At 39.6% G+C, this 16098-nt stretch overlaps 4 protein-coding genes across 10 annotated transcripts; all 4 read left to right on the top strand.

Moving 5' to 3' along the window:
• Positions 1–1421: 1421 nt before the first annotated feature.
• Positions 1422–2836, top strand: LOC117321084. The gene is made up of 5 exons (XM_033875568.1): positions 1422–1584; positions 1735–1798; positions 1940–2240; positions 2354–2428; positions 2585–2836. The coding sequence occupies exons 3-5, from the start codon at positions 2139–2141 to the stop codon at positions 2708–2710; spliced, it is 303 nt and encodes a 100-aa protein (XP_033731459.1). The 5' UTR covers positions 1422–1584; positions 1735–1798; positions 1940–2138; the 3' UTR covers positions 2711–2836.
• A 16-nt stretch (positions 2837–2852) lies between these two features.
• Positions 2853–5680, top strand: LOC117321082. 4 transcript variants are annotated; one of them, XM_033875565.1, is made up of 7 exons: positions 2854–2920; positions 3661–3769; positions 3804–3826; positions 3963–4109; positions 4940–5062; positions 5225–5323; positions 5425–5680. In XM_033875565.1, the coding sequence occupies exons 3-7, from the start codon at positions 3824–3826 to the stop codon at positions 5452–5454; spliced, it is 402 nt and encodes a 133-aa protein (XP_033731456.1). In that variant the 5' UTR covers positions 2854–2920; positions 3661–3769; positions 3804–3823; the 3' UTR covers positions 5455–5680. The 4 variants fall into 4 exon arrangements, 3 of the variants coding, with proteins under 3 accessions (XP_033731456.1, XP_033731455.1, XP_033731457.1); XM_033875564.1 differs by lacking the exon at positions 2854–2920 and having other exon boundaries at positions 3404–3769; positions 5425–5679; XM_033875566.1 differs by lacking the exon at positions 2854–2920 and having other exon boundaries at positions 3406–3769; positions 5225–5308; positions 5425–5659.
• Positions 5681–9565: 3885 nt separating this feature from the next.
• On the top strand, positions 9566–11087 carry LOC117321083. Its single transcript, XM_033875567.1, has 5 exons — positions 9566–9835; positions 9986–10049; positions 10191–10491; positions 10605–10679; positions 10836–11087. Exons 3-5 carry the CDS (start codon positions 10390–10392, stop codon positions 10959–10961), a joined length of 303 nt encoding a protein of 100 aa, XP_033731458.1. The 5' UTR covers positions 9566–9835; positions 9986–10049; positions 10191–10389; the 3' UTR covers positions 10962–11087.
• Positions 11088–11103: 16 nt separating this feature from the next.
• LOC117321081 lies at positions 11104–13911 on the top strand. Of its 4 annotated transcripts, XM_033875562.1 has the most exons (7): positions 11117–11171; positions 11912–12020; positions 12055–12077; positions 12214–12360; positions 13191–13313; positions 13476–13574; positions 13676–13911. In XM_033875562.1, the coding sequence occupies exons 3-7, from the start codon at positions 12075–12077 to the stop codon at positions 13703–13705; spliced, it is 402 nt and encodes a 133-aa protein (XP_033731453.1). In that variant the 5' UTR covers positions 11117–11171; positions 11912–12020; positions 12055–12074; the 3' UTR covers positions 13706–13911. The 4 variants fall into 4 exon arrangements, 3 of the variants coding, with proteins under 3 accessions (XP_033731453.1, XP_033731451.1, XP_033731454.1); XM_033875560.1 differs by lacking the exon at positions 11117–11171 and having other exon boundaries at positions 11665–12020; XM_033875563.1 differs by lacking the exon at positions 11117–11171 and having other exon boundaries at positions 11672–12020; positions 13476–13559; positions 13676–13902.
• Positions 13912–16098: the final 2187 nt, after the last annotated feature.

Here is a 16098-nt window from a genome sequence, read left to right as displayed (position 1 = left end):
TCCCCCCCCCAAAAAAAAAAAAAAAGGGGTTTTCCCCCCCCTTTTTGGGGGGGGGGCCCCCCCGGGGCCCCGCCCTTCTGGCCCCAGGGGTCAGACCAGCCTCATTTATATAAAATATGATTGCCCTCCCCCAATGATGCTTCAAACCAAATTTGGAAGTAATCCACCCAAGCGTTAAGGAGGAGTAGCGTTTTGAAAGAAAAAGTTTACGGACGGCGCACGGCGGACGGCGGACGGCGGACGGCGCACGGCGGACGACGACGGACGAAGCACGATGACTATAGGTCATCCTGACCCTTTGGGTCAGATGACCTAAAAACGAAAACATTCATATTTTATGTTAATAAACTATTATGTAAAGCAAAAAATCTCAGGTCGACAAATCGTGATCCATTTTATAGGACCATTTTTCAACAATTATGAAAAACACCATGTTTGGATGCAATGCAATGGTACTTTACGATTGGAACAATCAACCAACGACTAATTAATACAAAAACATTCAATTCTTTAGTAAATAACAATTAATTATACATAGAAAAGCTCAGGTCGACAAATCGTGATCCATTTTATAGGACCGTTTTACAGTGAATATTGGCTTTGAAAATTATGAAGAAAATCCTTGTCGGAGTGAGATACAATGGGAAAATACGTTTGTAACAGTCAGCCAACGAGTTTTAAAGATTGAAATATTGATATTTTGTAACAATAACAAAAACAAACCGGTAACATAGAAAATCTCAGGTCGACAAATCGTGATCCATTTAATAGGACCGTTTTGTGATGTATATTGGCTTTGAAAATTATGAAGAAAATCCTTGTCGGAGTGAGATAAAATATGTTTTCTTCATTGTACAGAAAGCCAGGATGAGTTGAAGCCAACAAAGGAAGAAAGAAAGGATTATGTAGATTGGTTTGGTCTGGTTTATTTTGTTTAACGTCCTATTAACAGCTAAGGTCATTTAAGGACGGCCTCCCGTGCGTGCGACATGCATGCGTTTGAAGAGTGCGTATTAGGAGCGGCGGGAGGAAGCAATCGAGACTGAGGACGATTGGTTTGGTTTTATTGGTTTAACATCCTATTAACAGCTAAGGTCATTTAAGGACGGCCTCCCGTGCGTGCGACATGCATGCGTGTGGTTAGTGCGTATGTGTGTATTGGGAGGCTGCGGTATGTTTGTGTTAAGTCTCTTTGTGATAGGCCGGAACTTTTGCCGATTTATAGTGCTACCTCACTGAAGCATACTACCGAAGACACCCAGCAGCACACCCCATCCGGTCACATTATAATGACAACGGGCGAACCAGTCGTCCCACTCCTAATATGCTGAGCGCCAAGCAGGAGTAGCAACTACCATTTTAAAGACTCTCAGGGGTGAACGCTCAGCTAAACGCCATAAGTGAGGCATTGTCAACGGAGACATGAGTAAGAAGAAAGTTGGAAAGAAAGAAGAGAAAAGATAAGATCCAAAATTTAGTCGCCTCTTACGATCATGCAATGGGGCAGTAGGTACAATTCTTACGCCCTACCTGCAGGGCAGAAGGAAAGAGCGAAAGAAGGAGAGTAAAGAGGCAGGGAAAGAGGTGAGTTTAGAACAAATATGATGCATTGGATTTAAATCTATCGTAATTTTTAAATTATCCAATGCAATAGATGGTTGTCGATGTCACCTATTTGTGCCACAAGGCTCTTTTATCAATCACTGTAGTTATGATTGCTCTAATTTTCTATAGCATAAGCATGAGAGGACCGAGAACAGCGACAGGCAATCTAGCGAGGGATGGAACGACCACGAAGGTTAGTATCAAAATATTTTGAACTGAACATTTGAAAGAAAATAAGTTGACGGGATCTGAAAGTTAAGTATGGGTAAATATTTGAACCGATAAAGAAATAACAACACTATATTGCTGACTTACAATTATCTTCATTGTACAGAAAGCGCGGACGAGTGGAAGCCGTCGAAGGAGGAACGACAGAAGTACGTACAGGAGCGGCGGGAGGAGGAAGTGGAGAGTGAGGAATCAGAACCCGAGATGAATTGTATGTAAAACTGTTAAATTTACCTTTCAGTCATTCTTATAACAGAAGCAAATGTTCATTTTATCAATTTTCCATTTTTGTATTAATCAAATATATGATGCAGTACTTATTTCTTGTAGGGTTTAATGAGTGGAACGAAGAAGACGGTCAGATGGAGGTCCAGGTCATCAGAGATCGTCCGGCAGAGGGCGAGCGGGTAAGACAGTGTGATAGTTTGTAGTGGCTCGGAATAGATGTTCTTCTGCAAAGTAGAACGCGTACACAAACAATAACATGACGGTTGATATAGATTATTATTTTTTTTTCCAGCAAAGGCCCAAGTGCGAGTGCCCGATGCCGGACTGCGACAAGGTGTTGGAGAATATTCCCCGGCACCTTCGTCAGGTATATCATGTTTCAGGTCTACACATCGTGATCTATTTCATGGAACGTATCATTGGTCGACAATTCGTGATCCTTTTTATTAGGCGTAATTGACGTCCAGTTCGACTATTTACAACAGTACCATTCATCAAAGAAATCCTTCATTTCTTAACACAGTTCCACAAGATGACCGCGGTCGAGGCAGCCAACCAGGTATCCCTCCAGGGGTACCTGAGGACTGGAAGGTTGACAACAAAGCTATCTTGTGCAGCTCCTCGAACACGAGACTGGATCTCCATCTGACAAGGATCCATCAGTGACCTTTATTTTTAACATCATTTGTAGTCGACACAGCCGAAACCGGATCACCGGTCGACGACAGTCAACCAGCACTGCAGCGGCTCACGAGAACGGGATCCGGACCATGCTTCCGCAGGGCCTTTCAAAAGCCACCGTCCCTGGCCTGAAGGACATAGGCGAGGACGGTGGCTTAATCGATAACCTGCTCTTAAGGTAAGCATTGTTATCTCACTGGACGACGTTGATATTGGGATGGTTTGTCTCAAGAGATTCAACTAAGCTTTGAGCTGCTTTCATTTGTCATTCGTGAACTGATGAATGCTAACTCCACAACGGTTTGGTTTGGTTTATTTTGTTTAACGTCCTATTAACAGCTAAGGTCGTTTAAGGACGGCCTCCCGTGCGTGCGACATGCATGCGTGTGGTGAGTGCGTATGCGTTTTGGGAGGCTGTGGTATGTTTGTGTTAAGTCTCTTTGTGATAGGCCGGAACTTTTGCCGATTTATAGTGCTACCTCACTGAAGCATACTGCCGAAGACACCCAGTAGCACACCCCACCCGGTCACATTATACTGACAACAGGCGAACCAGTCGTCCCACTCCTTGTATGCTGAGCGCTAAGCAGGAGCAGCAACTACCATTTTTTAAAGACTGGTATGTCCGAGAAAAGATAAGATCCCAAATTTAGTCGCCTCTTACGATCATGCAATGGGGGTAGCAGGTACAATTCTTACGCCCTACCTGCAGGGGTAATTCAATTTCATATGACAACGTATTTATTATGCATTCTTTTATAACCTAGATTTATTTACTGTCATATTCATACTGCAGTTGACAGCCATGGGCTGATAGCACCCGCTTACAGTTGGTAAGGTTATATATTGCTAGATAAATATGTTTATTTCATTTTGCATGACAAACAGTGATATATATTTCTTTTCTTCTTAATTTAGTCTGAAGCCAGAGACAGTAAAGATCTACCTCTGTTCTTTGGGGAAATTCGTAGAGTTTCTATCCGTATCCTTCGACTGGCAGCGCCAGGACCGTTTTACGTAACTTACGGTGTTTGTTTCATTTTGGTTATTATGTAGAAAAAGTGTGTCGGAGTGAAATGCAATGATAATATAGGCTTTGGACATGTACTCAACGAATGCTAAATACATGAACTTCCATGTTTTGAAAAAAAAAAAAAAAAAATTACATAGAAAGTCGAAGGTCGACAAATATTGATCCTTCTCTTTTTTTTTCTTTACAGATCTTCGAACATAAGGAAGCTCGGTCGGGGAAGGAATGCCCGTTGCTGATAAAGACGTCCTTCGCGGTAGACCTCAAGGCATACGTGGCCAAGGAGGGCTTTGGTCGGGGGTCGAAGCTGGTCTTTACCACCGACCCTGCCCTGCAGGTAGGGCGTAATAATTGTACCTGCTGCCCCCATTGCATGATCGTAAGAGGCGACTGAATTTGGGATCTTATCTTTTCTTTTCTTTCTTACAAACTTTCTTCTTCCTAATGTCTCTCTTGACAATGCCTCATTTTGGCCTTTGGTTGAGCGTTCGCCCCTGTGAGGAAGGCTTTGGGTTCTGTCCCCTGGCCGAGACATACCAGAGTCTTTAAAAATAGTAGTTGTTATTCCTGCTTAGCGCTCGGCATAAAAGGAGTGGGACGACTGGTTCGCCCGTTGTCAGTATAATTTGACCGGGTGGGGTGTGCTGCTGGGTGTCTTCGGCAGTATGCTCCAGTGAGCTAGGTAGCACTATAAATCGGCGAAAATTCCGGCCTATCACAAAGAGACTTAACACAAACATACCGCAGCCTCCCAATACACACATACGCACTAACCACACGCATGCATGTCGCACGCACGGGAGGCCGTCCTTAAATGACCTTAGCTGTTAATAGGACGTTAAACCAATAAAACCAAACCAAACCAAAACCGACCAAGGTAACAAGCTCTCCCCAACGGTAAGATGCAATTTGATAAAATATTACATAAAATAAAGGTCGACCTATCGTGATCCAGTATATGGACATGATTATCTATAGGTGGAAAAAAAAGAGATCCATTTTCCGAGGCCGTGTCATTTATCCATTACTTAAGCGAAAAAAAAAGTTCCTGTAAAACAAGAGAAATTTTGCGACTGAACATTATCTCGGAAAGATTCAGTGTTATCGTTTATAATGTTTTAAAAAAAGTGTTTTGAAAATGATCCTAATTTTATGTGTTTGTTGCAGACCATGTCAAAATGTGTCAAGCACATGGCCCATAACCCACGGACTGCGGATAGGTACTATGACCGCTCTCGGCAGGAGGACGCCAGAGTCGATGTCTGGAGCAAAATCAACAGTATCTATCAGGTATTTATATATTTCATTTTTCTCTTTCTTTTTTTTAGGTATTTGTTTTTTTTCTATTCTTTTTTTTTAAGTATTCCTGACAAGCTTTCTTTATGGATGAAATATCAGCAATGCTTATAAGTTTTATCTATCACATTAAAGTTCTTACTCTTAACATTGCAGGATGGCAATCAGCCAGCTCCAGACATCGGTCCGCAGTCCCCTGCTTGTCCAGCACCCTCTGATAACGACAGCGACGTGATCGGCGTAAGTATTTCACAAGTAACGACCTGTAATTAAAATTTTCAAATATGTCGTTTTCCCTTCCAAATACGACCTATTGTGTTTTTATTATAACATTGGTTATCATTTTTACATTGTAGCCTTCACCAGTAAAGAAGCCCAGGAGGTAGATCCTCACCCCAGGCGTCCTGGCCTCATAAGTCATCCATCGCCGCTCGCGTCGCTGTCGACTTAACCGCCGCCACGCATTATTTTGTATATATTTGAAAAAATCTATTTTATTAATTTATTAACTCATTTGTATATATTATCATTTAATTTATTCAATTCAACTATGTATATAAAAAGACAATTAATTTATTCAACTTGTAAAATTCTGTATATATATATATATATATAATCGCTTTATTTATTCAACATTTATATTTCTGTATATAAATGTAATCAGTTAATTTATTTATCTTTTTTAATTCTGTATATAAATATATAATCAGTTAATATATTAAATCTTCATAATTCTCTTCATATACGTAATCTCTTAATGTATTCAACTTTATAATTCTGTATATAAATAATCTGTTAATTTAATAAATTCATATAATTCTGTATAGAACATAATCGTTTAATTTATTTGTAATTTTGTATACATATTGGTCTATGTAAATATTAAATGATTATTCATCTATTTGTAAATATTGGTACATAGATGTAAATTGAGAAATAAATGTATAGTTTGCTTTTATTTAGTAGTCAGTTTTATTTTTCTTCCAGATTGGTTGATTGATAGTTCAAATCAATAGACACCAATAATACTTCCGTTGGATTTTATCCATAGAGATCAGTTTATGTAAAAAAAAAAACCAGCCTTATCAAATGGATAATAATATGTCGACCTGGGATGAAGACAACGAAAACTAATCATATTCATGATTTTCAACAATAAAAAAATGTTTCGAAACAAGAAATATCAGGTCAACAAATCGTGATCCATTTTATAGGACCGTTTTACAATGAATATTGGACTTTGAAAATTATGAAGAAACGACATGATGGGATGCAATGCAATGCAATGCAATGGATTATAGGATTGGAACAGTCAACCAACGACTAATAAATACGCAAATATACATCTCTCTAGCAAATGAAAATCTTATCAATACGAAAGCATTCAATTCTTTAGTAAATACAAATTAATTATACACAGAGAAGCTCAGGTCGACAAATCGTGATCCATTTTATAGGACCGTTTTACAGTGAATATTGGATAACAATAATTATGAAGAAACACCATGTTTGGATGCAATGCAAGGGTACTATAGGATTGGAACAGTCAACCAACGACTAATTAATACGAAAACATTCAATTCTATAGTTAATAAATACAGAGTCTCAGGTCGACAAACCGTGATCCATTTTATAGGACTATTTTACAGTGAATATTGGGTTTTGAAAATTATGACGAAACACCATGTCGGGATGCAATGCAATGGTACTATAGGATTAGAACAGTCAGCCAAGGAATAATAAAAACGAAAACATTCATATTTTATGTTAATAAACTATTATGTAAAGTAAAAAAATCTCAGGTCGACAAATCGTGATTCATTTTATGGGACCGTTTACAGTGAATATTGGGTTTTGAAAATTATGAAAAAACACAGTGTTTGGATGCAATGCAATGGTACTATAGGATTAGAATAGTCAGCCAAGGAATAATAACAAGAGGCCCATGGGCCTTAACGGTCATCTGACAAACACTTACACTTACAGCAGGGACACACACCCCAATCCAGCATTATTACCATAAATTATTTATCGCAGCCAGTTATGTTTTAGATCAAATTTGGTTTTTATCCATTTAGCTTGTCCAGGAAGAGCAGCATCATAAAGCAAAATTTCAGCCAAGTTCCCATTTTTGGGGCATGCCCCTCTGTCCCAATAGGTCAGACAAGACTCATTTATATCAATTAGGATTGCCTTTCCCCAATGATGTTTCATACTAAATATGGTTGTAATCAATTCAGGCATTAAGGAGGAATTGCATTTTTAAGAAATGTTTAACCTAAGCGCTCCTTTTGCCCCATCTTTTTCCCCCAGGGGTCAAACCTGTCTCATTAAAAAATATGATTGCCGTCACCTTATGTTTCACATCAAATTTGGTTGTAATCCACCAAAAGGTTAGGGAGGATTAGGATTTAACAGCAAATATTCACCAAAGTTCCCCTTTTGGGGCCCTGCCCCTCAGGCCCCAGGGGTCACACTAGCCTCGTTTATATAAAATATGACCACCCTTCCCAAAGGATGTTTCACACCATATTTCGTATTAATCCACCCAAGGGTTAGAGAGAAGTAGGATTTATAGCAAAAATTCACCAAAGTTCCCCTTTTGGGGCCCCGCCCCTCTGGCCCTAGGGGTCAAACCAGCCTCATTTATATAAAATATGATTGTCCTCCTCCAATGATGTTTCACACCAAATTTGGTAATAATTCACTATGGGTGTTAGGAGGAGTAGGATTTTATAGCAAAATTTCATCAAAGTTCCCCTTTTGGGGCCCCGCCCCTCTGGCCCCAGGGGCCACACCAGCCTCATTTATATAAAATATGACCACCCTCCACCAATGATGTTTCACACAATATCTGGTTGAAATCCACCAAAGGGTTAAGGACGAGTAGGATTTTATAGCAAAATTTCATCAAAGTTCCCTTTTTTGGGCCCGTCACTCTGGCCCCAGGGCTCACACCAGCCTCATTTATATAAAATATGACCGCCCTCCCCAAATGATGTTTCACAACATATCTGGTTGAAATCCACTAAAGGGTTAAGGAGGAGTAGGATTTTATAGCAAAATTTCATCAAAGTTCCCCTTTTGGGGCCCCGCCCCTCAGGCCCCAGGGGTCACACCAACCTCATTTATATAAAATATGACCGCCCTCCCCCAATGATGTTTCACACCAAATTTAGTTGTAATCCACCCAAGGGTAAAGGAGGAGTAGGATTTTATAGCAATATTCACCTAAGTTCCCTTTTTGGGGCCCCGCCCTTCTGGCCCCAGGGGTCAGACCAGCCTCATTTATATAAAATATGATTGCCCTCCCCCAATGATGCTTCAAACCAAATTTGGAAGTAATCCACCCAAGCGTTAAGGAGGAGTAGCGTTTTGAAAGAAAAAGTTTACGGACGGCGCACGGCGGACGGCGGACGGCGGACGGCGCACGGCGGACGACGACGGACGAAGCACGATGACTATAGGTCATCCTGACCCTTTGGGTCAGATGACCTAAAAACGAAAACATTCATATTTTATGTTAATAAACTATTATGTAAAGCAAAAAATCTCAGGTCGACAAATCGTGATCCATTTTATAGGACCATTTTTCAACAATTATGAAAAACACCATGTTTGGATGCAATGCAATGGTACTTTACGATTGGAACAATCAACCAACGACTAATTAATACAAAAACATTCAATTCTTTAGTAAATAACAATTAATTATACATAGAAAAGCTCAGGTCGACAAATCGTGATCCATTTTATAGGACCGTTTTACAGTGAATATTGGCTTTGAAAATTATGAAGAAAATCCTTGTCGGAGTGAGATACAATGGGAAAATACGTTTGTAACAGTCAGCCAACGAGTTTTAAAGATTGAAATATTGATATTTTGTAACAATAACAAAAACAAACCGGTAACATAGAAAATCTCAGGTCGACAAATCGTGATCCATTTAATAGGACCGTTTTGTGATGTATATTGGCTTTGAAAATTATGAAGAAAATCCTTGTCGGAGTGAGATAAAATATGTTTTCTTCATTGTACAGAAAGCCAGGATGAGTTGAAGCCAACAAAGGAAGAAAGAAAGGATTATGTAGATTGGTTTGGTCTGGTTTATTTTGTTTAACGTCCTATTAACAGCTAAGGTCATTTAAGGACGGCCTCCCGTGCGTGCGACATGCATGCGTTTGAAGAGTGCGTATTAGGAGCGGCGGGAGGAAGCAATCGAGACTGAGGACGATTGGTTTGGTTTTATTGGTTTAACATCCTATTAACAGCTAAGGTCATTTAAGGACGGCCTCCCGTGCGTGCGACATGCATGCGTGTGGTTAGTGCGTATGTGTGTATTGGGAGGCTGCGGTATGTTTGTGTTAAGTCTCTTTGTGATAGGCCGGAACTTTTGCCGATTTATAGTGCTACCTCACTGAAGCATACTACCGAAGACACCCAGCAGCACACCCCATCCGGTCACATTATAATGACAACGGGCGAACCAGTCGTCCCACTCCTAATATGCTGAGCGCCAAGCAGGAGTAGCAACTACCATTTTAAAGACTCTCAGGGGTGAACGCTCAACTAAACGCCATAAGTGAGGCATTGTCAACGGAGACATGAGTAAGAAGAAAGTTGGAAAGAAAGAAGAGAAAAGATAAGATCCAAAATTTAGTCGCCTCTTACGATCATGCAATGGGGCAGTAGGTACAATTCTTACGCCCTACCTGCAGGGCAGAAGGAAAGAGCGAAAGAAGGAGAGTAAAGAGGCAGGGAAAGAGGTGAGTTTAGAACAAATATGATGCATTGGATTTAAATCTATCGTAATTTTTAAATTATCCAATGCAATAGATGGTTGTCGATGTCACCTATTTGTGCCACAAGGCTCTTTTATCAATCACTGTAGTTATGATTGCTCTAATTTTCTATAGCATAAGCATGAGAGGACCGAGAACAGCGACAGGCAATCTAGCGAGGGATGGAACGACCACGAAGGTTAGTATCAAAATATTTTGAACTGAACATTTGAAAGAAAATAAGTTGACGGGATCTGAAAGTTAAGTATGGGTAAATATTTGAACCGATAAAGAAATAACAACACTATATTGCTGACTTACAATTATCTTCATTGTACAGAAAGCGCGGACGAGTGGAAGCCGTCGAAGGAGGAACGACAGAAGTACGTACAGGAGCGGCGGGAGGAGGAAGTGGAGAGTGAGGAATCAGAACCCGAGATGAATTGTATGTAAAACTGTTAAATTTACCTTTCAGTCATTCTTATAACAGAAGCAAATGTTCATTTTATCAATTTTCCATTTTTGTATTAATCAAATATATGATGCAGTACTTATTTCTTGTAGGGTTTAATGAGTGGAACGAAGAAGACGGTCAGATGGAGGTCCAGGTCATCAGAGATCGTCCGGCAGAGGGCGAGCGGGTAAGACAGTGTGATAGTTTGTAGTGGCTCGGAATAGATGTTCTTCTGCAAAGTAGAACGCGTACACAAACAATAACATGACGGTTGATATAGATTATTATTTTTTTTTCCAGCAAAGGCCCAAGTGCGAGTGCCCGATGCCGGACTGCGACAAGGTGTTGGAGAATATTCCCCGGCACCTTCGTCAGGTATATCATGTTTCAGGTCTACACATCGTGATCTATTTCATGGAACGTATCATTGGTCGACAATTCGTGATCCTTTTTATTAGGCGTAATTGACGTCCAGTTCGACTATTTACAACAGTACCATTCATCAAAGAAATCCTTCATTTCTTAACACAGTTCCACAAGATGACCGCGGTCGAGGCAGCCAACCAGGTATCCCTCCAGGGGTACCTGAGGACTGGAAGGTTGACAACAAAGCTATCTTGTGCAGCTCCTCGAACACGAGACTGGATCTCCATCTGACAAGGATCCATCAGTGACCTTTATTTTTAACATCATTTGTAGTCGACACAGCCGAAACCGGATCACCGGTCGACGACAGTCAACCAGCACTGCAGCGGCTCACGAGAACGGGATCCGGACCATGCTTCCGCAGGGCCTTTCAAAAGCCACCGTCCCTGGCCTGAAGGACATAGGCGAGGACGGTGGCTTAATCGATAACCTGCTCTTAAGGTAAGCATTGTTATCTCACTGGACGACGTTGATATTGGGATGGTTTGTCTCAAGAGATTCAACTAAGCTTTGAGCTGCTTTCATTTGTCATTCGTGAACTGATGAATGCTAACTCCACAACGGTTTGGTTTGGTTTATTTTGTTTAACGTCCTATTAACAGCTAAGGTCGTTTAAGGACGGCCTCCCGTGCGTGCGACATGCATGCGTGTGGTGAGTGCGTATGCGTTTTGGGAGGCTGTGGTATGTTTGTGTTAAGTCTCTTTGTGATAGGCCGGAACTTTTGCCGATTTATAGTGCTACCTCACTGAAGCATACTGCCGAAGACACCCAGTAGCACACCCCACCCGGTCACATTATACTGACAACAGGCGAACCAGTCGTCCCACTCCTTGTATGCTGAGCGCTAAGCAGGAGCAGCAACTACCATTTTTTAAAGACTGGTATGTCCGAGAAAAGATAAGATCCCAAATTTAGTCGCCTCTTACGATCATGCAATGGGGGTAGCAGGTACAATTCTTACGCCCTACCTGCAGGGGTAATTCAATTTCATATGACAACGTATTTATTATGCATTCTTTTATAACCTAGATTTATTTACTGTCATATTCATACTGCAGTTGACAGCCATGGGCTGATAGCACCCGCTTACAGTTGGTAAGGTTATATATTGCTAGATAAATATGTTTATTTCATTTTGCATGACAAACAGTGATATATATTTCTTTTCTTCTTAATTTAGTCTGAAGCCAGAGACAGTAAAGATCTACCTCTGTTCTTTGGGGAAATTCGTAGAGTTTCTATCCGTATCCTTCGACTGGCAGCGCCAGGACCGTTTTACGTAACTTACGGTGTTTGTTTCATTTTGGTTATTATGTAGAAAAAGTGTGTCGGAGTGAAATGCAATGATAATATAGGCTTTGGACATGTACTCAACGAATGCTAAATACATGAACTTCCATGTTTTGAAAAAAAAAAAAAAAAAATTACATAGAAAGTCGAAGGTCGACAAATATTGATCCTTCTCTTTTTTTTTCTTTACAGATCTTCGAACATAAGGAAGCTCGGTCGGGGAAGGAATGCCCGTTGCTGATAAAGACGTCCTTCGCGGTAGACCTCAAGGCATACGTGGCCAAGGAGGGCTTTGGTCGGGGGTCGAAGCTGGTCTTTACCACCGACCCTGCCCTGCAGGTAGGGCGTAATAATTGTACCTGCTGCCCCCATTGCATGATCGTAAGAGGCGACTGAATTTGGGATCTTATCTTTTCTTTTCTTTCTTACAAACTTTCTTCTTCCTAATGTCTCTCTTGACAATGCCTCATTTTGGCCTTTGGTTGAGCGTTCGCCCCTGTGAGGAAGGCTTTGGGTTCTGTCCCCTGGCCGAGACATACCAGAGTCTTTAAAAATAGTAGTTGTTATTCCTGCTTAGCGCTCGGCATAAAAGGAGTGGGACGACTGGTTCGCCCGTTGTCAGTATAATTTGACCGGGTGGGGTGTGCTGCTGGGTGTCTTCGGCAGTATGCTCCAGTGAGCTAGGTAGCACTATAAATCGGCGAAAATTCCGGCCTATCACAAAGAGACTTAACACAAACATACCGCAGCCTCCCAATACACACATACGCACTAACCACACGCATGCATGTCGCACGCACGGGAGGCCGTCCTTAAATGACCTTAGCTGTTAATAGGACGTTAAACCAATAAAACCAAACCAAACCAAAACCGACCAAGGTAACAAGCTCTCCCCAACGGTAAGATGCAATTTGATAAAATATTACATAAAATAAAGGTCGACCTATCGTGATCCAGTATATGGACATGATTATCTATAGGTGGAAAAAAAAGAGATCCATTTTCCGAGGCCGTGTCATTTATCCATTACTTAAGCGAAAAAAAAAGTTCCTGTAAAACAAGAGAAATTTTGCGACTGAACATTATCTCGGAAAGATTCAGTGTTATCGTTTATAATGTTTTAAAAAAAGTGTTTTGAAAATGATCCTAATTTTATGTGTTTGTTGCAGACCATGTCAAAATGTGTCAAGCACATGGCCCATAACCCACGGACTGCGGACAGGTACTATGACCGCTCTCGGCAGGAGGACGCCAGAGTCGATGTCTGGAGCAAAATCAACAGTATCTATCAGGTATTTATATATTTCATTTTTCTCTTTCTTTTTTTTAGGTATTTGTTTTTTTTCTATTCTTTTTTTTTAAGTATTCCTGACAAGCTTTCTTTATGGATGAAATATCAGCAATGCTTATAAGTTTTATCTATCACATTAAAGTTCTTACTCTTAACATTGCAGGATGGCAATCAGCCAGCTCCAGACATCGGTCCGCAGTCCCCTGCTTGTCCAGCACCCTCTGATAACGACAGCGACGTGATCGGCGTAAGTATTTCACAAGTAACGACCTGTAATTAAAATTTTCAAATATGTCGTTTTCCCTTCCAAATACGACCTATTGTGTTTTTATTATAACATTGGTTATCATTTTTACATTGTAGCCTTCACCAGTAAAGAAGCCCAGGAGGTAGATCCTCACCCCAGGCGTCCTGGCCTCATAAGTCATCCATCGCCGCTCGCGTCGCTGTCGACTTAACCGCCGCCACGCATTATTTTGTATATATTTGAAAAAATCTATTTTATTAATTTATTAACTCATTTGTATATATTATCATTTAATTTATTCAATTCAACTATGTATATAAAAAGACAATTAATTTATTCAACTTGTAAAATTCTGTATATATATATATATATATAATCGCTTTATTTATTCAACATTTATATTTCTGTATATAAATGTAATCAGTTAATTTATTTATCTTTTTTAATTCTGTATATAAATATATAATCAGTTAATATATTAAATCTTCATAATTCTCTTCATATACGTAATCTCTTAATGTATTCAACTTTATAATTCTGTATATAAATAATCTGTTAATTTAATAAATTCATATAATTCTGTATAGAACATAATCGTTTAATTTATTTGTAATTTTGTATACATATTGGTCTATGTAAATATTAAATGATTATTCATCTATTTGTAAATATTGGTACATAGATGTAAATTGAGAAATAAATGTATAGTTTGCTTTTATTTAGTAGTCAGTTTTATTTTTCTTCCAGATTGGTTGATTGATAGTTCAAATCAATAGACACCAATAATACTTCCGTTGGATTTTATCCATAGAGATCAGTTTATGTAAAAAAAAAAACCAGCCTTATCAAATGGATAATAATATGTCGACCTGGGATGAAGACAACGAAAACTAATCATATTCATGATTTTCAACAATAAAAAAATGTTTCGAAACAAGAAATATCAGGTCAACAAATCGTGATCCATTTTATAGGACCGTTTTACAATGAATATTGGACTTTGAAAATTATGAAGAAACGACATGATGGGATGCAATGCAATGCAATGCAATGGATTATAGGATTGGAACAGTCAACCAACGACTAATAAATACGCAAATATACATCTCTCTAGCAAATGAAAATCTAATCAATACGAAAGCATTCAATTCTTTAGTAAATACAAATTAATTATACACAGAGAAGCTCAGGTCGACAAATCGTGATCCATTTTATAGGACCGTTTTACAGTGAATATTGGATAACAATAATTATGAAGAAACACCATGTTTGGATGCAATGCAAGGGTACTATAGGATTGGAACAGTCAACCAACGACTAATTAATACGAAAACATTCAATTCTATAGTTAATAAATACAGAGTCTCAGGTCGACAAACCGTGATCCATTTTATAGGACTATTTTACAGTGAATATTGGGTTTTGAAAATTATGACGAAACACCATGTCGGGATGCAATGCAATGGTACTATAGGATTAGAACAGTCAGCCAAGGAATAATAAAAACGAAAACATTCATATTTTATGTTAATAAACTATTATGTAAAGTAAAAAAATCTCAGGTCGACAAATCGTGATTCATTTTATGGGACCGTTTACAGTGAATATTGGGTTTTGAAAATTATGAAAAAACACAGTGTTTGGATGCAATGCAATGGTACTATAGGATTAGAATAGTCAGCCAAGGAATAATAACAAGAGGCCCATGGGCCTTAACGGTCATCTGACAAACACTTACACTTACAGCAGGGACACACACCCCAATCCAGCATTATTACCATAAATTATTTATCGCAGCCAGTTATGTTTTAGATCAAATTTGGTTTTTATCCATTTAGCTTGTCCAGGAAGAGCAGCATCATAAAGCAAAATTTCAGCCAAGTTCCCATTTTTGGGGCATGCCCCTCTGTCCCAATAGGTCAGACAAGACTCATTTATATCAATTAGGATTGCCTTTCCCCAATGATGTTTCATACTAAATATGGTTGTAATCAATTCAGGCATTAAGGAGGAATTGCATTTTTAAGAAATGTTTAACCTAAGCGCTCCTTTTGCCCCATCTTTTTCCCCCAGGGGTCAAACCTGTCTCATTAAAAAATATGATTGCCGTCACCTTATGTTTCACATCAAATTTGGTTGTAATCCACCAAAAGGTTAGGGAGGATTAGGATTTAACAGCAAATATTCACCAAAGTTCCCCTTTTGGGGCCCTGCCCCTCAGGCCCCAGGGGTCACACTAGCCTCGTTTATATAAAATATGACCACCCTTCCCAAAGGATGTTTCACACCATATTTCGTATTAATCCACCCAAGGGTTAGAGAGAAGTAGGATTTATAGCAAAAATTCACCAAAGTTCCCCTTTTGGGGCCCCGCCCCTCTGGCCCTAGGGGTCAAACCAGCCTCATTTATATAAAATATGATTGTCCTCCTCCAATGATGTTTCACACCAAATTTGGTAATAATTCACTATGGGTGTTAGGAGGAGTAGGATTTTATAGCAAAATTTCATCAAAGTTCCCCTTTTGGGGCCCCGCCCCT

Source organism: Pecten maximus, unplaced genomic scaffold (genome assembly GCF_902652985.1).
Source record: "Pecten maximus unplaced genomic scaffold, xPecMax1.1, whole genome shotgun sequence".
Classification (NCBI taxonomy): Eukaryota; Metazoa; Mollusca; class Bivalvia; order Pectinida; family Pectinidae; genus Pecten; species Pecten maximus.
Note: the sequence above shows the minus strand (reverse complement) of the source record. Positions and strands in the feature narration are given on the sequence as shown.

What these genes read in the sequence shown, in the direction of transcription:
- LOC117321083 (XM_033875567.1), top strand. Translation starts at nt 10,390, where the DNA reads ATGATGCAGTACTTATTTCTTGTAGGGTTTAATGAGTGGAACGAAGAA. An exon ending in GTCCGGCAGAGGGCGAGCGG is followed by an intron (nt 10,492 to 10,604) that starts GTAAGACAGTGT and finishes TTTTTTTTCCAG; the next exon opens with CAAAGGCCCAAGTGCGAGTG. An exon ending in TTCCCCGGCACCTTCGTCAG is followed by an intron (nt 10,680 to 10,835) that starts GTATATCATGTT and finishes TTCTTAACACAG; the next exon opens with TTCCACAAGATGACCGCGGT.
- LOC117321082 (XM_033875565.1), top strand. An exon ending in CCACCGACCCTGCCCTGCAG is followed by an intron (nt 4,110 to 4,939) that starts GTAGGGCGTAAT and finishes TGTTTGTTGCAG; the next exon opens with ACCATGTCAAAATGTGTCAA. An exon ending in AAATCAACAGTATCTATCAG is followed by an intron (nt 5,063 to 5,224) that starts GTATTTATATAT and finishes TTAACATTGCAG; the next exon opens with GATGGCAATCAGCCAGCTCC.
- LOC117321081 (XM_033875562.1), top strand. An exon ending in CCACCGACCCTGCCCTGCAG is followed by an intron (nt 12,361 to 13,190) that starts GTAGGGCGTAAT and finishes TGTTTGTTGCAG; the next exon opens with ACCATGTCAAAATGTGTCAA. An exon ending in TCGGCGTAAGTATTTCACAA is followed by an intron (nt 13,575 to 13,675) that starts GTAACGACCTGT and finishes TTTACATTGTAG; the next exon opens with CCTTCACCAGTAAAGAAGCC.
- LOC117321084 (XM_033875568.1), top strand. Translation starts at nt 2,139, where the DNA reads ATGATGCAGTACTTATTTCTTGTAGGGTTTAATGAGTGGAACGAAGAA. An exon ending in GTCCGGCAGAGGGCGAGCGG is followed by an intron (nt 2,241 to 2,353) that starts GTAAGACAGTGT and finishes TTTTTTTTCCAG; the next exon opens with CAAAGGCCCAAGTGCGAGTG. An exon ending in TTCCCCGGCACCTTCGTCAG is followed by an intron (nt 2,429 to 2,584) that starts GTATATCATGTT and finishes TTCTTAACACAG; the next exon opens with TTCCACAAGATGACCGCGGT.